The sequence below is a fragment of the Xyrauchen texanus genome, chromosome 41 (genome assembly GCF_025860055.1).
Source record: "Xyrauchen texanus isolate HMW12.3.18 chromosome 41, RBS_HiC_50CHRs, whole genome shotgun sequence".
Taxonomy (NCBI): domain Eukaryota; kingdom Metazoa; phylum Chordata; class Actinopteri; order Cypriniformes; family Catostomidae; genus Xyrauchen; species Xyrauchen texanus.
The window spans coordinates 1,212,348-1,236,987 of record NC_068316.1 but is presented as its reverse complement, the minus strand read 5'-3'; the positions used below and the strand labels follow the sequence as shown (position 1 = coordinate 1,236,987).

The following is a 24,640-nucleotide window of genomic DNA, read 5'->3' as shown; positions in this document are numbered from 1 at the left end:
ACGACACACCTTTTTATTTATATAGATAAAATCGTTTAACTGGCTAAACCCATATCAGATAAATAACAATGTAAAACACATATATAATACTTTTCCTAATAAATATGTGCCAACATCCCCAAATATCTGTTAACTCCAATCGTATTTGTTTACAGATGGCCACAAATCAGGGACAGTTCAGAAGTGTAGCGCTGTTCAACTCCCCTAGTGTTTGAAATTGTGTATTACAAGAAACGCTATATCTTTAAGAAAAAATGTCTACAAAAAATATATATTTTGGGGTCATTTTTACAGTGTAATAGTGACGGGAGAATGTCTCGGTGACGTACATAACCTCGGTTCCCTGAGACAAAGGGAACGACCTCTTGTGTGCTAACACATATGGGGAGTGTCCTTTCACAGGACCTAGTTGAAACCTCTATACAATATCGCAAATATTGTAATATTGTCTATGGTGTTTGAGTCCTACTTTTAGGCACGAAGCAGTCCACTATAAAAGCAGGTGCACAAACACCATTCCTCAGAATTTTCTGACTGAGAGACAAGAAGCGCATCACTCGTACCTCAAGAACTCCGAGTCTTGTAGCGCGGCCGGCGTTCCCAATGTCTTGTTTTCTTCGTCCCAGTACACTTCACATTGCATGCTAACGTCAGGGATGGATTACCAACTGGGCCAATGGGACCAGTGCCCAGGGGTCCTTGACTGGGCTTTAAAGTTGCGCAGTCCAGTTTGGTGTAAATTTCAATACATTTAAAGAAGGCTATGCCTCTGTATGGATAGAAAATTGTTATTACAAAATACTATCAAAGACACAAAATAGATGGCCAGGACAGGACGTGAAAACAGGACATGTCCTGGTAAAACAGGACGTTTGGTCACCCTAATATTTCAATTGTGCATCACATTCAAGAAACACTATTGAGAAATTTTTTCAAAAATAAAATAAAATTGGGGGGTTTTCTAAAGCTTTCTGAAACACACTGCTTCAAAAAATGATTCACTATTTTGAATGGCTCGAAACAGCACGTGGAGATAAAAGGCAGATCTTTTTGAATGAATCTCTATGGCGGAGGTGCTACAGTGTGCTGAATAAGCTACATTTTTGAGGAAGCAGCTCATCACTTAATGAATTGACCGGCTGTGCGGCAATCTTCAACATGTTTTACACGAAACAATCTTTTTGGAGTGAACTATGTGTGGAGTTTACTACGATACAATTGTTGTTTTATAAGGGAAATCGCAGACAGTTTTGCGACAGGTAGTATCAGTTTACGGCTCTTCCCATTCGTTGTATGGTATCCGCAAACGGAGCCTAACTGTCGTAACACACTAGTTGACCGTTATACGGTCTCCTATGGTAAAAACGCGGGTATTTTAGTGCATAGAAGATCAATGCTTTGGAAACTAAAACAAACAAACAAAAAATATATATGAAATACACAGATCTAAACTTTTGCATAGTATTTACACCATATATAAAGGAGAATTTTAAGGTTGAAAGGTTTTGTCTGCCCATTACTAGGCTATACGGTACATTTTCATGGCCCCCATAATCACATATGTATTACTATTGGATTAAATATTAAACTCACAATTGCAAATCACATTATTCAGTTGTAATTTATCACAATATCACAGATCAAGGGAACATTATGGTGAATATTAAACAGTAGAGGTTGCAATTTTTGTGATGGGTGTATCAGGCAGTAACTTACTAAGAAATATTCCATGTTTCAAACATGTTTTCTTGAGAATGTTGATTAACTGGTAATGAATTTATATCTTTTCCTGTGACTTCAATCTCACTTTCTATCCTGATAGTATTTTGTAAATGAACCCTTATTAACCCTTTAACTATAAATTTTTTTTTTTTTTTTACATATTTATTTATTTTTGTATGGTTCCTTTAATTAAAACTGTTCAAATAATGTTGAATGAATGTAAATTAAAACTTGGATATGTCATGTATATCTTGATGTTATGTTATGAAGGCAGTATATGAACACGCTCACACACATACACTCATGGCAATTTTTATTAATGGTATAAAGTATTTTAGTAATGGTTATACGTGTAAGGTTACAATTACACCCAAAAAAAAAAAAATCACAATATAAAGAAAATTATAATTTCTTTGAAAAGATGCCATATGTCCTGTTGTGATAAACCAAAGTCTGTCTAGCAAGTCAGTCCACTGTCGGCCATTTTTGTAACAGTCTTGAGGAGCTATTTCAGAAATCATTTAGCAGAGACGGACATTGGAACACCCAACGGATAAAGAAAGGAAGACCCGCCTTACAGGTAAAAGAGCCAATCACCTTTCAGATACTAACATCCCACGTCAATCAACTCTACAACGCGCATGCGCATTTGCTATACAAGCCGGGAAAATTGCAGCTTCTATCTACTTGAATTGGGAAAGACCGAAATCTCATAAAAGATTACGATTAAAGAACATATTTCAAATCAGCAGTAAATATCTGACAGCACTGGTATCATACATCGTGCGTCTTTACCTCATATTACGCAAAAAAAAAAAAAAAACTCGTTCTCGAGTTGATTGACAGGCAATGTCTGTATCTGAAAGGTGATTGGCTCTTTTAACCATAAGGCGGAACTTCCGTTCTTCCGTTGAACAATGGGCGTTCGGAGCTCCTTGGTTGAGTGATCCAATTCAATTCTTCCCATTCATTTTAATACAAGTCGCCCATTTTTGCTTAATAGTCTCTGGATTAAATGAACCATGCTGACCAGCCAAACCTAGACACTGTAAGTGTTTTAATTCGGTTGATACCTTGTATATTTTTATTTTCTATACATCAGCAAATGGCAAAAAAATTACACTTTTTTTTTTCTTTCTTCAATGTTATTCCATGTATAGTGAAAATGATAGACATTAATTTTGATTGTGTGATTTGGCTATTATGTAGCCAGGCTAAATAATGTGAATAATAAATGATTCTGATTCATGCAGCACACTCACAAAAGCTTACAATATATATATATATCATAGTGAAATGCAAACCCTGCAGGAAAATCCCGTTTAAATTGGTAGATGTGTTTTGGAACATGGTAGCTGGTTTCTAGCTGGTCATGAGCTGGGAGACCAGCTACCAGCATGTTATACTAGCTCAAGGTGGTCATGCTGGTTTTGGGAACATGGTTGCTGGTCAGCCAGATAAGGACCAACTTGAACTAGCCACCATGTTCCAAAACACAGCTACCAGCTTTAGCTGGATTTTCCAGCAGGGAAGCAATTTAATCAAAGATTTAATTGAGAAATAGAAATAATATCACCAACATCTTAGCTGCTAAATGATCTTTTGTAGAACTGAACACATGCTGGTGCAAACCAGCTCAAAAAGGTATGAAATTAAGCATCAGTACACTGTGTTTTAGGGATTGATGGCAGCCGTGTTTGTTTCCAGGACACTTGGATTTTCAGGCCTGATCTTCTTCAGCTTCTCCATGGTACGCTCATACTGCTCGCTCCATTCAGCTTCTGAGAGTGTAGACAGATTGATCTCCAGGAAATTATACCCATCCTGCACGCTGAACACACCCCGTGCTCTTTCACAGGATGCACCAAATGATGTCCAACACTGAAATATTTAAAATATATATAACATTAATCAAAACAACATATATATTCCCTTTATAATGAATGCCATATTTTGAAGTTGAACAAGTGAACAAAAATGACTGAGCAAATTTGGATGCTGATGTAAATACTGCAGCTGTAGCTTGTCACATACATGACCTAATGACCCCCTTTCCACCTGGTATTAAGACACTGTAACCGTACAAAGGATGGGCAAGGAGGAGGCGGGAACCGGACGAAGCATCAAAGTAATATTTTAATGAAAACTTAAACAAAAATACACAAACATAAACACACACACACACACACCGGCAGCTGCATGTGGCACTCCCTCTCCCAAACTGCCGCATCCGGCTCGACCATATCCCTCTCCTGAGCTGATTAGCCCGATTGGGGGGGTGGCCGTGCACACTCTTGGCCCTGCCCCACCCTAAGGCCCCTCCCTCCTTTGCCTCAGGCTGGGGAACCCCCAGCATGATGTACACCCCCCCCCCCCCTCCCCCTTTCTGAGGGTCTTCGACCACTCCTCCACCCTCTGGCAGACAACAGCCACTCCTCCCCGGGCAGGCAGGAGCAAGTCCTCTGACCCCTGGCGGATGGAATGCCCCTCCATATTCTGGCAGCCGGTAGCAAGCCACCAAGGCACCACTGTAAACGTCCTGCTCGACTTGCTCTGAGCATGTTTTGAACCGGCGTCTCTGGCATGGGAAGCAGGCGCTAACGAGGAGGCTAAAGGCTACAGCCTCTAGCATCAGTCGCTAGTGCGCGTCTTGAGGCCAGGAGGGTGAGGTTTACACATACCGCACAGCTGTCACGTACCAGCTGCCTCCCATTACACGAGCGTCTGGCAATGGAATGCCTTTATGGTTGGAGATTGGAGATATCAAGTAGGAATATCCAAAATCCAACTTAAATGTAACGCAGCAAAAGTTCAGCCATGCAACTTATATGGCTCAAGCTGACAGGTTCTTTAACTTGTTATATGTTAACCAATCGGCTTGCTCACATGTGATATATTAAGCCAGTCGGCTTGCATGGCGTAAGCTGATTGGTTCTCTGACTTGTTATCAGGTAGACAATCATCTTGCTTCCAATCACCCTTGTATTTTATTTAAATAGCTCAGTTTTGCAGTTAAGCTGGTTTCTATCCAGAGCGCTGTGAGAATAATTTTCTCTGAAAATGCTGAAATCAGGTTATTTGTTGGGGGTTTTCTTCTATCAGCTTGCACAGTAAGGTCTGCTTTGGCCATGATACATAGAAGCGTGTCTTTAACAAGGTAAACCGTCGCCAAATCTGGCTGGCACACATCGCTCTCTTAGGTCATAAATAAATCAACACATAGCTAGTTCAAGTCACTAGATAAATAATCTCCAAGTTTGCTAGTAGATAAGTCTTGGCATCTAAGTCTTTGATCTGCTTAGTTGGTGATTTGTGTTTGCTGGTTGATATAACGATATATATCGGAGCGATGATATAAAGTGTCAATCGATACATATTTTGCTATATCACGTATATCGCGATATGTAAATATCCGCATACACAGGGTAAGTATCAGAGGGCGGGGCTTCATGTTAGACTGAGTGAATTGAAGAAACATGGACAGGGTCTTTCCGGCATTGAACATATTTATGTGGTTGCAAAATTATTGACATTGTGCGTTTTTTATTCTTCTCATTTGACACTTGGCAGCTCTTTCAGTAGCTCCGAAGTGTGCGCAAGTCGAATAGGCTTTACAATATTTGTGCTCCAGAGACAGGAGAGCTCAGAGCGGGATCACTCGCGCTACTCATTTTGGACCCAGGTAACCCCCAAATGGAGAAAGACATCTCCACTGGTGGGGACGACTCCCAAATAGGTCAAGGCAATGAAGAGGAGCTGTATAACTATATAAATAACTTAATACACAACTTCACTCAGTATCTACACATACTTTGTTAACTGTGGTTGCATGGATATGATAATAAGAATATTATTTTCTCTTCATTTGTCAATTTTAATATGATCGAATATAATTGTTCATAATGACTGAAGATAAAAAAAAAAGGTCTCGCATCCCAGCTGGGCAGCATTTCTTCCCCCTAAGGAGAGATACGGTCAAAATAATGTGGTGGTGTTGTAGTGGTCTAAAGAACATAACTGGTAATCTGGTAATCAGAAGGTTGCTGGTTTGATCCCCACAGTCACCACCATTGTGTCTTTGAGTAAGACACTTAACTCCAGGTTGCTCCAGGGGGATTGTCCCTGTAATAAGTGCACTGTAAGTCACTTTGGATAAAAGCATCTGCCAAATGCATAAATGTAAATGTAAATAATCAAATATTTGAATTATCCACCAAATTATAATTTCCTCCAAATACAAAGGTTGCTGGTTTGGAGTGGGAGGTTGGCCGGAGAATCGGGGCAGCGGGGGCGGTATTGCACTCGCTCTATCGCACCGTTGTCATGAAAAGAGAGCTGAGCCGGAAGGCAAAGCTCTCGATCTACAAGTCAATTTTCGATCCTACCCTCACCTATGGTCATGAAGGCTGGGTCATGACCGAAAGAACTAGGTCGCGAGTACAAGCGGCCGAAATGGGCTTTCTCAGAAGGGTGGCGGGCTTCTCCCTTAGAGATAGGGTGAGGAGCTCAGTCATCCGTGAGGAGCTCGGAGTAGAGCCGCTGCTCCTTTGCGTCGAAAGGAGTCAGTTGAGGTGGTTTGGGCATCTGGTAAGGATGCCCCCTGGCCGCCTCCCTAGGGAGGTGTTTCAGGCACGTCCAGCTGGGAGGAGGCCTCGGGGAAGACCCAGGATTAGGTGGCGAGATTACATCTCCACACTGGCCTGGGAACGCCTCGGGGTCCCCCAGTCAGAGCTGGTTAATGTGACTCGGGATAGGAAGTTTGGGGCCCCCTGCTGGAGCAGCTGCCCCCGCGACCCGACTTCGGATAAGCGGTTGAAGATGGATGGACAATCTACTGAGTTGATAATGTCACCTCCATTAATTAGTTATTTGGCATTAAGCGGAGTTAATTCATTACTCAGTACCAATCTGTAATTTCTTTCTGTTTATATTTGATTAAATAGTTTTTAATCATTTGATGGCTTGTAAAAAGTGAAATGGTCAACGCACAATATAGTGCACTATTTAGAGAATATAATTTCAGGAGGAGCTATTTCGTACACAGCTTAAGCATGTAAGCACGATTGATCATATTGTTGGTTTTCAAGATTCCATGTAACTTCTAACATTAAATGGAAACAATAATGAACAAATATTAGTTTAAATTACCTTTCCTGCCATTTCAATAGATTTTAGAAAATCGTCCTTCATGTCCGGGTCATCAATGAGGTCTTTCCCAACAAAGGTCTTTTCTTTTAGCAATTCCAGCAAAGTACCCACTTTCTCCCAGAAAACTCTAAGCTGGATCAAAATTTTCTGGATTCGGGAAAGGGACTTCTGGACTTCCCCCAGGTGGACAGGACTGGGGATTGCACCTTGAGAAACAAGAGAAAGCTGATGATCATTCTGGGACTTTAGACAGTTTATACTTGAATTGGGGAATGTGGATAAAGCATGATATCCTGTCACACATATAGTCATTTAAATGCATTCATATAGCACAATGCTTTCAAATACAACTACAACAGAAATTACGGTATATGACACAATAGAGTATCATTTTCTAAAAGGATTAGTTCACCCAAAAATGACAATTCAGTCATTGTTTACTCACACCTGTGTTGTTATAACTCTATATGACTTTCTTTATTTTCTGAACACAATGGGAGAAATTGTGCCTACTTTAGCTATTTTCATAGCTTGCCATATTAGTTCAGTGTAGTTACAGTTTTCAGTGTCGAAAGAAGCAGCCTGTGTATTGCACCATGCGCAGAACGGCTGTCTGTTCATGCTCCAGTTGTCAATAACACATTCGGCAGAGCAAAAGGCATTTACATTTAACGTGGGTGTTTACATGGATTTAGACAGTTAATCAGTCCAGAGTGGTGGTGGCGTAGTGGGCTAAAGCGCTGAACTGGTAATCAGAAGGTTGCTGGTTTGGTCCCCACAGTCACCACCATTGTGTCCTTGAGTAAGACACTTAACTCCAGGTTGCTCCGGGGGGATTGTCCCTGTAATAAGTGCACTGTAAGTCCATTTGGATAAAAGCGTCTGCCAAATGCCAGTACCCCCAAGAGGGTGCAGGGCCGGACTGGTAATCTGGGCATTTTCCTGGTTGGCCGATGCACTTTGGGGCTGATCAGGGGCGAACTGGCAACGAAACGGGCCGAATGGGCCGCGATAAGCTAAAATAAGCCACCACGTTATGCAGAACGGACCACAAAATGGCACCACGATGTGCAGAAAAGGACAGCGAACACCCCCTGCTCAACTTTTGGGCCAGTTGCTATGTAAAATCCCGGGCCGATTTCACATCCAAGCACATCCATTCGCTGCCAGATTACCAGTCCAGCCCTGCACCCTTGCCCTCTTGGGGGTACTGGCAACTATCCCAGTCCATCCCTGGCGAGGGGTAAATGCGTAAATACTGCTCATGACATGCGAGACAAAGCGCACTAATATATTGCTGCAGATTTAAAAATGTACACTTAAAAACGGATGTCACAAGCCCATATTTACAGAATCACCCTGAAAATGACCATCACATTACACAGAAGAACCCGCCTTATCATTAGAGCCACAAATTACCTCAGCGTGCTGCCTTAAATTGGAGCTGCAATTTTAATCAGGAAATATCCGCTCGACTTGGTGTTCAACGAAGGCATTGCAGGAGCGACACTATCCTTTTATTCACTGTGCAGAGTCATATAGGGTTATAGCAACACAGTGGTGAGTAAACAATGACTGAATGTTCGTTTTAGGGTGAACCAATCTGTTAAAATAATGGTTCAGTCGGGCATGAAAAAAACGTCTGTCCATACAAGCAAGAAAAGACTCTCACCCAGCTGTTTTTTACAACTGACCAGCTTCAGCTGCTGGTCGGTCAGTCTGTTATGGATCTTCGACTCCAAGTTTTTCAGACTGGCCTTTTCAAGAGTCAGTTGAGACAATTCATAGGTGAGAGCTTGAGTTTCAGCAGTACCAGGGTCATTCACAGCATCATAAATGGCTTTAATAAATAAACCAGCGAGCCCTAGGATCATGATACCCCAGCTGAGTTGGCTTTCAGAAGCAGCTCTTATGTGATTCTCCAGCTCAGTGTTTTTCTCTTGAATCTTTTTCTCGATTTCCTCTATAGACGAGGTGTTTTTTCTCAGCTCCTCTTCGAGACCGGCTACAGCGGTTTCCAAAGCTTTGATCTCTTCAGACTGTTGCATTAGTTGTTTTTCAGCTTCGGTCTTCTCCTGAATCACATCACTGATGCATGAAGCCAAATTGAGGTTGTGTTCATCATACCTAAATATGGCATATTTCAGAGAAATAATATAATAGAGTGAATCAATGTATCTTACACAGCTCTAGATGTGTATTATAGCATAACATAGTGTACAATAAATAGGGCCAGGGTTCAAAGCTAACGATTTCTTCTACTGCGGTCAACTTTTGGGCCATGTGTCATGTATTCACGAGCAGGATCAAAGATTTTGATTATTGGTTGAATGTAATAAACATGTGAATTCCTGAGACGGAAGACGTTGCTACTAAATCAGTGTTGAAAATGATACTGAACCTGGACATGATGAAATATTGCTAAAATTTTACCTTTTCACCATCTTTTCCACGGCCCTAATAATGTCCTTGATAGATGAATTTGCTTCTTCCAGGTGTTTCACAGCCAAATTGTGATTACTGGTTTCAACAGCTTGCATCAGCATGGGAAACAGTGAGGAAACCAGGTTGGAGCTTGTGCCCATACACTAAAAGAGAGCACGCATATTTGGCATCATTAATCCAAGAGTCATAATTTAAGAAAGTAATATAAATCATTGTTGTGATGAATTTGATTAACCCTAAAGCTCTGAAGATGTTTTAAAGATTTCCTGTTTCAGTGGCATAACCATAATGATAGGCTTATAACTTGGGGGTGGGGGTTGGTCAAGTGTTTGGTATCATTGTAAAGAAAACTAAATAATATGATATAGATTATGATGCATTCGGAGACTCTCAAACAAAGAAACTGCTGACAAATCACTAAAAAGTTAACAAAAATTTTACTTTTTTCTTATTTGTCTGATTTGGCATTAAATATCTCTGGGTGTAAATAAGGGGGCTCTAAAAAACTGCTTTTGTTTTGTTCCCAATCATGTCGACTGTATCTGAGAACAAGTTTGTGTTGATACGACAAAGCAATCAAAAGTTACAACATTACAAATATAATTGATCATAGTGTCCAAAAACATCTCCAAACAAATAAAAGATAATAATTGTACATAAGAACTAATTACACATGCAAACACAACAATGACTAAAGGTTTGCATAGCATGCACACATGATTTTAGTCATGAGATTTCACAGAATGAGTTTCATTCTGTGTCATTTGAGTCATCATTGAGTCTGTGTCATGTATTTGGCGCCATCTCCTGGTGGTCATATGTAACATTGTGCTTCATGTGGATTATCTAATGATCTATACATCTGATTATCTTGTGTGTGGACTCGATTGAAAGATAATCACTGACTCTAAATAATCATATGTGATGTTTTATGTTATAGCACAGTGCAATTGTGTTGATTAATTATAAATTAAAAAATTGTGATGAATAAATATAAAAAAACGCGGCTAAAACACATTCGGTGTGAACTGCCCCTAACTAGTCCGTTCTTTGCCTTTGAGTGAGAGTGCAGCGCTAAAGGCTCAGTAAGCCTGTTTATTTTTTCATTAATTACAAACCCGACCCAAACCTGAACCAAACTGACCCAAACCCCACCCGAAACCCGTCAGGTTCTCAGGTCCCATCGGGCCTGGGTCAGGTTGCAGACCTCTACAAACTTCACAGTTCTGCAATATTCTACACGATTATGTAGCGCAAGTAGTATGTTTACATGAAAACTGCAACAATTGAGCCATATGGGACACTATGAACTTCTGTTGAATGGGCTAAATGCCTTTTTGTGTTCAATAGAAAAAAATAACAGCATATGGTTTTAGAACGACATGAAGGTGATTTAATAATGACATCATTCCAAATTCTGGGTGATATGTTAATATGTAAAGCTGGACAACTCTGATAATTGACATTGCTGGTGATAAGGTGAGGCCTTACCTTGAACAAAAGATCCTCAGAAGATCCAAAGAGATGTTGAGTTTCAAGAGCATGCACTTTAATTTGCTGGTTCAGTTTTGGGAAGTTACCCAGACCCAGATAAGAGAGCTGATAGTGCAGAGCTACATGCTGCGCAGATGGAAGAAGCTCCTGGATGAAACTCGAGTCACTGAAAACAAGTTCTAACATACCAGAAATTAGAGATGGTTAAATGGGTTAGTAGGAGCAGTTTGGTTTTGACTTTGGTGTTATGGAGTTAAGATTTGTGTGTATATACTGAAGGTTTCTCACCAAGCTTTCTTCCACATCTACCTAAACATCTTGGGACATGTTTTCTTGACACTGTCACATTTGGCACTATTTTTCATTGGATAATGTTACTGATATTTTAAAATGAGTATTTGCTGAATAAGCAACTTGTGCTTGGTTAAACTTTTGTATATGATTTTATTGGAAAAGCCAGTTGAAATCCATGTATTAAACATGATCCAACATGCTTTTGAGGAATATCTCTCAATCTCCATTACATTACATTCATGCACACCACACAAACAATCTCACATTTACATTTTATAAGATCTATTTAGTGTTAAATAATATTTCTGTGTATTTTCATATATGCAGCGTGCTCTTGTCATTATAAAGATCTCATTATTGTACATCACAAGCTATTATGATGTCATCAAACCATAAGTTCATAAGACCCATGTTGTATTTGATCTGTGATACATTTCGATCCATATTTATAGAGCAAGGAGAGGAAGTTGTCATGGTCAAATGCTCAAATATTTGGTATCTCTGAAAAGCCCAGAGAGTCCTCTGATAATACCCCAAGATTTACCCCTGTAGAAAAACTACAATAACAAATGTCCACACAAAATCAGGAGGAGAATGACCTTTTAAGTAACAACAACAATAACAAAACATGTGCAAACATTATTTTTAAAGTTTGTCTAATGGTACTAAAAACAGTTTAATGTCAAATGAATCACTTCAGAAGACATGGAATAACCACTGGATTACTTTTATGCTGCCTTTTATGTGCTTTTTGGAGCTTCAAAATTCTGGTCACCATTCACTTGCCTTGTATGGAGCTACAGAGCTGAAATATTCTTCTAAAAATCTTAACAGGGTAAAATATCAACAGAATGGCGCCAAAAGTGAATTGTTTGTAGTTGTCTATGATGTAATACAGTGATGCATATTTGATTAACTTTACCCCCAACCCTAAACCTAACCATAAGTAGAGTCGAAATGCAATCTTTGAAACTCTCACCTTTGCTGTTATCCATGTCTGTCTATAGTGTGTAAAGCCTTCCACAGTAAGATCTCTAAAACAGACAAAAGAAACACAAAGTCATGTCCAATCAACAGAGAGTTTGATGACATTAATTGGGAATTTAACAGGTTATTAGGTCAACACAGAAAGTCAATAAATTGGAAACATACAACCCGATCTCATGAGAAGTTTTATAGTTGGCTAAATCTTGTGAAATCTTACGAGTTGTTTGTATGATTGTATGTTCACGTGCAAATCCCCAGATGTGATATACGGACGTAAGCAGATGTCCCATGTGCCAGACATTTATACCCAAACCCCATATCTACACCTAACCATACCGTCCCAAATCATGATTTGAAGCCGAAAGATGTTTTGTGTGACGGAAGAATGCAAAAGAACGTTTTTAGAAGGAGACGAGGGAGTCACCTGATTGGCTTTTGTAAAACTCGATTTCTCCATTAGAGCATTTTGGGAACATATGCTAGAAGCGTAGAGGTGATGTAGTTTGCCAATTTATGAAGCTCGGGTGTATTTTATTGTTTATATCAGTCAAGGATAATATGCGATTATGAACGGTAAAGTATATTGGCACCAAAATGCCTTCCGTCATGCCCGAAACATTGTCAAAGATTTGATTTGCAGGGAATTTCTGCTGGCAGTTTTTTATTGTAGCTACATGGTAAATGGTCTGCACATATATAGCGCCTTTTTAACATTAGCGGTTACCAAATCGCTTTACAATGCGTCCCATTCACCCATTCATACACCAATGACGGCAGAGCTGCTATGTAAGGTGCTAGCCTGCCATTTGGAGCAACTTGGGGTTCAGTGTCTTGCCCAAGGACACTTCGGCTGAGAGGGATAAAGGTCGACTGCAGAGAGAGATCGTTTACGGCATGTCCGTCATGTGTGTGTTTGTCTTTTAAGTTTACCAATGAAACTATTATTTATATTATCAAGCCACATCTCGCCTCCTCCTTGCCCATCTTAGCCCCTTTACAGCGCTATATAAGTGCAGACCATTTACCATAATATTGAAAGAATGTAATTTAATCTTGTTTACATCATGTTAATCTTGTGTGAATGCAGAATCCTAAAGTATGCACAAACACTCAATCACGTAGAATCAAGGAAATTGTTTATTAGGTTACAAGTAACAAATGACAATGACACAAAATTACGATGTAAAAGAAATTACAGTTTTTGCCATCATGAAACGAAAAGCAATTGAATCAAAGATATAATTCAGAAATAGAAATAACATCTCATACTAACATATAAGCTCTCTTAATTATCGTTTTGTTGAACTGTTGATGTGCGTTTAGTATTCCCAGTGTAATATGCGGAGACTGCGATAAGCCACTCAACTGTCAATCATTCACCTGTCCATGTTGACGATGCATCTATCCAATTTAAAGCTAAAATGTTATTTCCGCGACATGAAAATGTTTTCAAAACTGCTTTCTGAATACACCCCTCCTCGTTTGCCCATTGATCAAACAAAGAGATAGCTCCACCCCCCAACTCACGCCATTGGTTGAGTAATGTTGTTGGGGCGGGTGTAAGCGGGCCGCTTTAAACGAACAGGAATTTTCATAGCGCTACAGAAAGGCAGTGTTTCGACTATGAATGGCTCACTAATAGTTGTCTCTGTGTATTTAGCTGGGATAAGAGATTAGTATTTTTACTCTGGAAAAAGTTACATATGTTTTAACCAAATGTTGTGCCAAAATACTGGATGCACAACTATTCAAGACAACAACAAAAGACATGAAAAGAGTTTTCTCCATTTTAAGCTTTTCTAACTGCGCTGTTATAGTTGCATTTTATTATTAGCATCTAGCATTGTTTATTTCCCTCTGAACCCTTTAAGAACCGACCTGAGACCCACCAATTGACCAACATTGCTGTATATAAATCCAACCACCTTTTAAGTATGATAAGCATCAGTATACTGTGTATTAAGATCTTGCACTATAGTCGACCTTGTGTGACGTCATTGCCAATACTCAATACTCAAAACGTCCCAAAAGGAAAGCATGCATCTCACTTTTATTATCCCGCATAAAATGAATTGTAAGCTGAGATGCACAATATTACTTCCCTTTATTCCCTAGTACATATCTGTGCACGTAAAGTGCTCCGTGCAATGTTTAAAAACAAGTAACAGACGTTTGGGCAATGCAAATGCATATGAAACACAAGTTGCTGGTTTGCATGGAACACTTGACTTGCACAGCTTTGTACTTTGGAACAAAATAAAACAAGAGAATGTTTTAATCTAGTTTACAATCCATACATTTCCTTTTTGGACTGTTATGAGTTTAATTAGGGAGTAATGGCAGCCGGTTTTGGTTCCTCCACACTTTCAGGATTGATGCTCTTCATCTTCTCTATGAGACTCTGGTACTGCTCATTCCATTCCTTCTGTGAGAGTGAAGACACACTGATCTCCAAGAACTTATATGCATCCCGAGACTGCACGCTGAACATGCCCTGTGCCTTTTCACAGGATACACGAAATGACGTCCAACACTGAAAGATTTCAAAAAGATCAATCAAAGCAATGCTGACACTACTAGAATGAAGTAAACTGAAATAAACTCATGCTGTGCCCAAAATCCCTCACTCATTTTATGCATTTGGCAGACGCTTTTATCCAAAGGGACTTACAGAGCACTTATTACAGGGACAATCCCCCCGGAGCAACCTGGAGTTAAGTGTCTTACTCAAGGACACAATGGTGGTGACTGTGGGGATCGAACCAGCAACCTCCTGATTACCAGTTATGTGCTTTAGCCCACTACGCCACCACCACTCCTTGATGTATAATGATACATTTGTAACTTGTTCTCCTTGTCCATTTTAAAATGTTTGTTTAACAAGAATCAAGACAACTTTTAAGCATCTATAAAGTCTCCTATCCAAACTAAGTAGCATTTCCACCAAATTATAATTTCCTCCATGAACATGTCTCCTCCATTAATTAGTAAGTCAGGAAACATTAAATATTGAACACAAGTTGAATGGCACAGAACCTATATAGTGCACTAGGGAACACAGAGCGATTTCGGACACATCTTAAGTCACCCTTGAATGAACATAGCTTTACAAGGTTACATGTAACTTCTAACATTAAATGGGAACAATTACTAACTAATATTAATGTTTAAATTACCTTTCCTGCCATATCAATAGATTTTAGAAAATCTTCCTTCATGTCCGGGTCATCAATGAGGTCTTCCCCAACAAAGGTCTTTTCTTTTACACACTCCAGCAAAGTACCCACTTTCTCCCAGAAAACTTTAAGTTGGATCAAAATTTTCTGGATTTGGGAAAGGCACCTTTGGACTTCCCCCAGGTGGACAGGACTGGGGATTGCACCTTGAGAAACAAGAGAAAGCTGATGATCATTCTGGGACTTTAAACGGTTTAACCCTTTAAGCTCGGCTGTGAGAAAAAAAAAGGCAAAATATTAATAACACAAAATCGGAATCGTTTGAAAGCTTAGAAGCTCTACTTTATAATGCATGTAGACAATATGAGCAAAACTGAACAAGTGCTTTAAAATCTGCAGATAAATCAGAAGTGTTAAATTTTTATAATTAATCAACACAATTGCACTGTGCTATAACATAAAACATCACATATGATTATTTAGAGTCTGTGATTATCTTTCAATCGAGTCCACACACAAGATAATCAGATGTATAGATCATTAGATAATCCACATGAAGCACAATGTTACATATGACCACCAGGAGATGGCGCCAAATACACGACACAGACTCAATGATGACTCAAATGACACAGAATGAAACTCATTCTGTGAAATCTCATGACTAAAATCATGTGTGCATGCTATGCAAACCTTTAGTCATTGTTGTGTTTGCATGTGTAATTAGTTCTTATGTACAATTATTATCTTTTATTTGTTTGGAGATGTTTTTGGACACTATGATCAATTATATTTGTAATGTTGTAACTTTTGATTGATTTGTCGTATCAACACAAACTTTCTCTCAGATACAGTCGACATGATTGGGAACAAAACAAAAGCTTTTCGGAGCCACATTATTTACACCCAGAGATATATGATGTCAAATATACAAAATAAGGAAAAAAGGTCATTTTTTGGCTTAATTTTTTTTTGATTTTTCAGCAGTTTCTTAGGCTGAGAGTCTCAGAATCAAATAAAAAAAATGTAAACATTTTCTTTACAATGATACCAAACACTTGACCCTCCTTTTATTTATTTATTTATTTATTTATTTATTTAAGTTATAAGTGTTTATTTTTGGGGATGTCACTGAAAAAACACCGTCAGAGCTTAAAGGGTTAAACTTGAATTGGGGTTATGTGCATAAAGCATGATATCCTGCCACATATATAGACATTTTGCATGCATTAGCACAATGCTTTCAAATACTGCTAACACAGAAATGAAGGTACAGTATATGGCACAATAGAGTAGAATGAAAATAATGGTTCAGTCGGGCATGAAAACCTTATTTATACGAGCAAGTGAAAGACTCTCACCCATATTTATTTTGCAACTGGCCAACTTCAGCTCCAGGTCAGTCTGTCTGATATAGATGCCCCACTCTTGGTTCCTCAGACTGTTCTTTTCAGACATCAGTTGGGCCAATTCATTGGTGAGCCCTTGGGTTTTAGCCGCAACACCAGGTTCATTCACAGCATCATGAATGGATTTAATAACAGGTCCAATAAATGGCACAATACTGGCCATGATACCAAAACCTTGTCTTTTTTTCGAAGCCTCTTTGGTGTACTCCTGCATCTCAGTGTTTTTTTCAGCTATCTTTCTGTCTATTCCCTCTATAGACTTGATGTTTTGATTAAGCTTCTCCATGAGTTCAGCCATACTTTTTTCATAAACCTCGATCTCTGCAGACGTTTGTTTTAGTTTTGTTTCTGTTTCTATCTTTTCAGTAATCACATCGCTGGTGCTTGAAGCCACATTATAGTTGTGTTGATCATACCTGAATATAGCACATTTCAGATAAATCAGTCCATACAATGATAGGGCTCATATATACAGCTCTAGACTATTATTGTATATAATGGACTGATATATGGTGTTATTCAGTTTCGTTCTCTTCTCAAATGTGTCATGTTGAAAGTGCTAACATTTTACATATTGCTAACATTTTACCTTGTCACCATCTCACCCACCGCCCTAACGATGTCATTGATCCACGATCGTGCTTTTTCCAGGTACTTCACGGCCAACAAAGGTTTGTCCTTTTCAATAGCCCGCATCAGCATGGGAAACAGTGAGGTAACCAGGTTGGAGCTCACACCCACACACTAAAAGACAGCAAACCAAATTTAGCATAATTTACTATTAAAAAAAATAATACTTTAACAAAGTCATAGATTGTTGTGAAAAAGTTGCTTAAAGTTGCATTAGCATTAGTGAATATTTCGGGTTCACAATACAAGTTAATAGAGATATCATGTTTTTGTTTTAATCCCCCTTTCTCCCCAATTTGTAACGGCCAATTCCCAATGTGCTCATGGTGGCGTAGTGACTCGCCTTGATCCGGGTGGCGGAGGATGAATCTCTGTTGCCTCCGTTTCTGAGACGTCAATCCGCGCATCTTATCACGTGGCTTGCTGACTGCATTACCGTTCAGACCTAGCACGTGTGGAGGCTTCACGCTATTCGCCGCGGCATCCACGCACAACTCGCCACTTATAGCGAACACGAGAAATTAAGTTTCCCTCTCATTTCAAGGCACAATTTTCCAGGACTTTATATTTGACCAACGGGTGTAATATTTAAGCAAAAACACACTAGAGGTCCGATGGAGTGCGTACTCCGGGTAGGAAAGGAGGTATTGCACCAAGTGAAGGAGTTCAAGTACCTCACGGTCTTGTTCACGAGTGAGGGGACAATGGAGTGGGAGGTTGGCCGGAGAATCGGGGCAGCGGGGGCGGTATTGCACTCGCTCTATCGCACCGTTGTCACGAAAGAGAGCTGAGCCGGAAGGCAAAGCTCTCGATCAACCGGTCAATTTTTGTTCCTACCCTCACCTATGGTCATGAAGGCTGGTCATGACCGAAAGAACTAGGTCGTGAGTACAAGCGGCCGAAATGGGCTTCCTCAGAAGGGTGGCGGGCTTCTCCCTTAGAGATAGGGTGAGGAGCTCGGTCATCCGTGAGGAGCTCGGAGTAGAGCCACTGCTCCTTTGCGTCAAAAGGAGTCAGTTGAGGTGGTTTGGGCATCTGGTAAGGATGCCCCCTGGCCGCCTCCCTAGGGAGGTGTTTCAGGCACGTCCAGCTGGGTGGAGGTCTCGGGGAAGACACAGGACTTGGTGGAGAGCTGGTTAATGTGGCTTGGGATAGGGAAGTTTGGAGCCCCCTGCTGGAGCTGATGCCCCCATGACCTGACTTTGGATAAGTGGTTGAAGATGGATAGATGGATGGACACTAGAGGTCATGATGCATATTGTGGTTATTGAATGGTTCTTTTTTCTGATTTCTTTACACACATTCATTTTGAAGTAGGCAACACACGCAGACTATATATTATTTATTTAATTCAATCACAGTCTTTTGCAGTTTAATAATTACACCAAGACATATATTGCAGTTTTAATTTGATAACTTGTAGGTGTAAAGGCCGCATCACCACTCTACCACTTCGGGTTGTGAACTCATTTTCAAACAAATCAGCAGTCTGACTGTTGGCCGTTGTCTAAGGTTTACAACTGAAATGTTTTTTTGTTGTGAACCGCAATGTTAGAAATAATCACTATCAATTTCTATATCAATACTAAAATTAATTACCCTGTCATCAGGGTAGTTGAAAGACGTTGACATGGTCTCCACTTCATATTGAACAATTGTAAGGAAGAGAGGAAAACTCAATAGCCATGCCTAGTTAGAAATATAACAATAACATGGCCGCTTTGATCTCCTCCTCCCGTATAACCGGAAATATGTGTTAAGACATTGGCCCACTACTCAGCATGCCTAGTGTCCCTGTCATGACATTGAGACATTTTTTTTCTTTTTCCCAGTTTCCTTGCTATTTTTCAGTATGAAGGGGTGTTTACAGCAGTCTTCTTACCACCCTATTGGCTAGTGGGATTTGCGCATCAGACCTAAGGCGTTATGGTATACGGCTCCCATTGCGTCAACTACTGACGCAGCGTCAAATTTACCTTCTTGAAAGGGAACGTCCCGGTTAATCTCGTAACCTTTGTTTCCATATAGGAGGGAATGAGACGCTGCATACCAAAGCTTTGCTGCAGCTACTGATTTTTCACTGTTCTTGAATGAGAGAAATCACAATGTTGTGATGCCTGAATCTAGCTTATATGCTCGCTATGATGTCATCAAGTTTTTTGGTCCAGTGTTACACCACAAGACCTGAACAAAATCTACCTTTTCATAAAAAATATCTGATAATTATTTTTTTAAATTTTTTTTATTGGTTTTAGAACGAAATAAGGCTGTATAAATAATGACAGAATTTAAACATTTTTGGGTGAACGAGATATGAAGATATGTAAAGTTGGACACCTCTGCTAACTGGCATTTCTAGTGATAAGGTGAGTCTTTACCTTGAGCAGAAGAGCCTCAGAAGATCCAAAGAGAAGTTGAGTTTCTACAGCTCGCTGTCTGAGGAGTCGCTCCAGCTTTGGGAATTTACCCAGACACAGGTAAGAGAGATGATAGAGCAGAGCTGTACGTTCAGCAGATGGGAGAAGCTCCTTGATAAACTCTGGAGTAATTGTAGTGTCACAGGGAACAAGCTCTAAGATACCAAAGATATTACTGGTCATTTATATGGAAGGGTTTTCCTGATTTAGTCCTCTTCAATACGCGAAAAGGAGAGTATGATCTATTCCAGTGGCAGCTAGTGCTTTTTTAAAGTGAGGAAGCACAAATGGTTTTCGGTGTCTGCTCCCAAAACAGCTCAAACTACTACTCAAATAGGGAAATTGCTTAATAAAATACACAACCAAGCTCAAAAATGTTAATGCAATAAAATAGGCTAAAATATAAGTTACATCTGCAAATAACTGCGTAAGAGTCTGGTTCCATAAGTAAAAATCACATTCATTTTTTCCATAGGCTAATGGATTTTCATTGATAACATATAAAACTTTAAAGGTGCAGTATGTAAGATTCAGAAACGCTTGTTATTAGTGACACCTGTGGCCATTAAGTGAACTGCGGCCTGTTGCTCGCTCTCGTGCACACACTCCATAGAGACGCGAGTGAGCATCGATCAAAACAATGACATAACGTACAATGAGACTGAACGTTTACTACAAACTTTGAGACTAAACTAAAACTACTTATTAGCTAGCATATCATACTGATTCACACATACAGCTACATACTACTGAACTATACCAGACACTTTACTGTTGCACTATTGTATGTTTTGTATGTCATATGTTGTACTACGAATAACAAACCAGTGTATTTGCTTAAATGTACACTTTATACCTGACTTTTAGTATAAAGAGAAAATCGTTGAAATTATTTGAAAAGTTACGCAGCAAGGTAGTTTCCAGTTCGTCAACATTAGCAGGCAAGATCAAGTTAGCTAAAATGACACCGATCAATCCTTATGGCGCTATATTTCACATGCATTGCAGTTATGTAAGTTTACCTGTCCAATAATAAGAACGCCAATTCAGGGTCGGTTTTGATCCCCAAAACTGAACGAAGGTCCCTCCAGGAATCAAATGCCCTGCCGATGTTCACTCTAGTTTTCAATCGACCACGATCACATTTCTGCTTAGCCAGATGGGATTCAGTAGATACATGTTTGTTTGGTTTACTCTGAGTGTTTGTAGGAGTCGGTGTTGTGCTGGGAGTGGGACGTTTGCTGGATTCATCTCTAAGATAACGTTATCTAGTGTTGCAGTTTGTTGTTGCTGTCGAATAGCGGAAGAGACGCACCGAGGCTCTCGGGAGCATAAACGACACATCCTTTGGATTTTCCATATGTGGAAAGGGCCTATTATTTACATGTCTGTATATTTTGATATAAATGCTAAATATATTGTTTCTATTCTTGGAATCAACAACATATAATCAATCATTTTATTTTGTTCCCATTGTTTTTAATTCGATGACATCATTCGCAGTGCATTGTAGTTCATTCCCTCATTAATGACGGTAAGTGCACAATCTTGTATCTTTTTGTCCGATCCTCAAAACAACATTTCTGATGTTGTGATTCACCTCAGAGCTGGTTCGTTTGGTTCATGTCTTACAGCTCTTTTATGAAGGATTATATGAAAAGCTCATTGAAAAAAGGAAGTATGAAAAACTCTCACCTTTGCTATCAGCCATGGTTGTCTTTTGAGTGTACACTTTAAAGCCTCCTACAGCAAGGTATCTACAAATACAACAGAAAGACAAAGTGATGCAAGTACAACCAATAAGCATGAATTTTAATAGCAAGTTTAATTAGCATGTTACTTGGTTAGCTTTCAAATTCCATTTGAATGTTTCCTATAAGATTACTGTTTTCAATGAAAATGTTTAAAATGAAATTGGGATGGGTTGGGGCAGAGGTGATTTCTCCTGAATTGCTATTTATTCTTTTTATTAATTTAGGGTTGTATGCAAAACTATAAGCTGTTTTTCTTGCAATATGCTAATGAGAGGATGTCGACAGCCATTCAGGATAAATGGTGAAACTATCAAGTGATCCTTGTCAAATGTAGCTGCTATCTGCCCTAAATCATCTATACATGCTTTGATCCACTCTACACTGAAGCAGGGGCGGATCTAGACTGTATTTATTGGGGTGGCATGCAGACTATGAAGGGTGGCAACACCAAAGCAAGCGCCCATGTGTAGATCTTATGGATTAAGGTACCAAGATTCACTGCAGCAAGTACTAGTCCGAATTTTTTGCATAATAAAAATATAAGTAAAATAAGCTCTCCAGAGCACCAAGGAATTGGGGTGGATGGTAGTGGCGAGGACTCTGCTACGGCGCATCCCTCCTCTTTCCCGGGTTTCGGCACCAGCGTAACACAGTTCAGTGGAAAGGAGGAGGCGAGAACCGGCTTGACAATATTAATAACATTTTAATAACAAACAGAACCAAGAAGACAAATACACACGTGTCGTACAGCTGTCCTTAACTCTCTCTCTCTCTCTCTCGCACTGCCTTATCCCTCTCAGGATTAATCAGCCTAAATTGGGGCCGGGTGTGCGGAAACATGACCCAGCACCCGCCCTCCACCCTGCCACAATTTCCTTTTAGATAAAAATTTTTTTTTCCTATCCCCAAATTTCTGCCCAATCTGTAACGCCCAAATCCCAATGCCCTCTAAGTCCTCATGGTGGCGTAGTGATCTCAGTTGCCTCCGCGTCTGAGACCGTCAATCCGCGCATCTTATCACGTGACTTGTTGAGCACGTTACCGTGGATACGTAGCGTGTGTGGAGGCTTCACGCTATTCTCCGCGATCCGTGCACAACTCGCCACACGCCCCACCGAGAGCGAGAACCACATTATAGTGATCACGAGGAGGTTACCCCATGTGACTCTACCCTCCCTAGCAACCGGGCCAATTTGGTTGCTAAGGAGACCTGACTGGAGTCACTCAGGACGCCCTGAATTCAAATTCACGACTCCAGGTGTGATAGTCAGCGTCAATTCTCGCTGAGATACACAGACCCCGCCTCCTTTTAGATTTTTTACATTTCCCCAACCATTTCTTTATGTTTTATATCGTATTATATTTGCATTGATGGGTGCATTTAATAATTTATTATTTATGTAAGAGAGATAGATTAACACCCCCGATATACAAGCAGGTGCACCGCGCGCAAACTCACAATAATGGCCACATCGTGACAAGAGAAGAGATGCAGAGCTGTATGGCTTTATACTAGATTCACCAGTGCATAGAACACGTTTTGAGTGCACATAGATATATATTATATATATATATATTTCATAGAGCAGTAGATATAGTTCAGAGCGTGCGAGAGCGACGGAAATGCGCGTGCAAGCGGAGAGATTGGATGTCATCAGTGTCCATTCTCTGGCGCCCGTTTGAAAACCGTGAGGTTGGGGTGATGATGTCGAAAAGTTAATTTGTTTACCACACTATATTCATCAGGCTTTCCAGCTAAATGTTAAACAGTAAATCAAATTAAGAAACACAACATCATTCATGAGACTATACTATAGGAAAATAAAGAGTAAAGTTAGTGTACTTACAGTATGTTCTGCTTCCAGGTTTCTTGAGATCAGCTTCAGCGGGCAAATATACATGAAGACGGTGAAATATGAAATGACGTGATCAGCGACATACATTTGCAACATTAAAAAAGCAAACTTTAAACATTTCACGCAATGACCTCGTGGATCGGGAAAATGTTGCAGTGTAAGGTGACAAACACACGTGTTAAGTAAAGTACCATCTTATCACGTGGCTTGTTACCGTGGAGACGTAGCGCGTGTGGAGGCTTCACACTATTCTCCGCGGCATCCACGCACAACTCACCACACGCCCCACCGAGAGCGAGAACCACATTATAGTTGCCTCCGCGTCTGAGACCGTCAATCCGCGCATCTTGTGACTTGTTGAGCACGTTACCATGGAGACGTAGCGCGTGTGGAGGCTTCACGCTATTCTCCGCGGCATCCACGCACAACTCATAACAAGGAGATTTCATAGAGCAACATATAGAGTTCAGAGCAGTGGAGAGATTGGATGCTCACACACACATGATATGCATTGATGACATTTAACTGTTATAACTGTGTTATAACTGTGTTATAACACCACAGGGCTACGGTCTATTAAGATGGACTATCGTCCATTAAGACAATCATTTCGTAAAACAGATTTTTATTGTATTTATATATCTTTTGATGTTACTTGATGCATTATCATCAATGCCCATGCTCTGGCGCGCCACCCCGTTAGAAACCCATAGGATTAGGGTGATGATGTGGACTGGCATAGACAAACAAAGTGTTCATCAGGCTTTCCAGCAACATTTTAAACAGTGAAACTAATTTAGGAACACAAAATCATTCATGAAACAGTAAAGATATAAAAGATAACACAAAAACATCAAGCCAACACATGTTGTATTTAATACAGCCCACATTTAAACACTTGAAATGTAAATGAAAAGTGAATCTTACAGTATGTGCTGCTTCCAGTGTCCTCCTCTAACTGCCTTGAGAGCAGCTTCATCGGGCATATATACACGACATATTGAATCACGTGATTTTAGGAAATATCTTGATTAGTAGGTTACCTGATTCCTCCAACTGTATTTAGTGGCAGTTTTGATTACTTTGTGCCCTAGGCCTTTTGGCTTACTTTGTAACCCCCCCCACACACACACCCCCACCCACACACAACACAATTATGAAATTTACAACGTTAACTTGTTTTTACTGTGTTTTATCACAACATATATAAAAATTACAGTTCACCCCAAAATGTAAATTCTATCATTTACTCCCCCTCATGACATCACAGATATGTTTTACTTTCTTTCTTCTGCTCAACACAAATTA

At 39.9% G+C, this 24,640-nt stretch overlaps 1 protein-coding gene across 4 annotated transcripts; it reads right to left on the bottom strand.

Annotated features, from left to right (window-relative positions):
- Positions 1-2,028: 2,028 nt before the first annotated feature.
- On the bottom strand, positions 2,029-24,303 carry LOC127634614 (uncharacterized). Of its 4 annotated transcripts, none has more exons than XM_052114230.1 (8): positions 24,260-24,303; positions 23,324-23,356; positions 21,418-21,479; positions 19,684-19,877; positions 17,265-17,419; positions 16,628-17,091; positions 6,871-7,076; positions 2,029-3,603 (listed from the first exon to the last, which is right to left on the bottom strand). In XM_052114230.1, the coding sequence occupies exons 3-8, from the start codon at positions 21,431-21,433 to the stop codon at positions 3,397-3,399; spliced, it is 1,242 nt and encodes a 413-aa protein (XP_051970190.1). In that variant the 5' UTR covers positions 21,434-21,479; positions 23,324-23,356; positions 24,260-24,303; the 3' UTR covers positions 2,029-3,396. The 4 variants fall into 4 exon arrangements, with proteins under 4 accessions (XP_051970190.1, XP_051970192.1, XP_051970189.1 ...); XM_052114229.1 differs by lacking the exons at positions 2,029-3,603; positions 6,871-7,076 and adding exons at positions 13,216-14,623; positions 15,267-15,472; XM_052114232.1 differs by lacking the exons at positions 16,628-17,091; positions 17,265-17,419; positions 19,684-19,877; positions 21,418-21,479; positions 23,324-23,356 and adding exons at positions 8,543-8,997; positions 9,304-9,458; positions 10,807-10,988; positions 12,083-12,137 and having other exon boundaries at positions 24,260-24,283.
- Between the last annotated feature and the right edge of the window lie 337 nt (positions 24,304-24,640).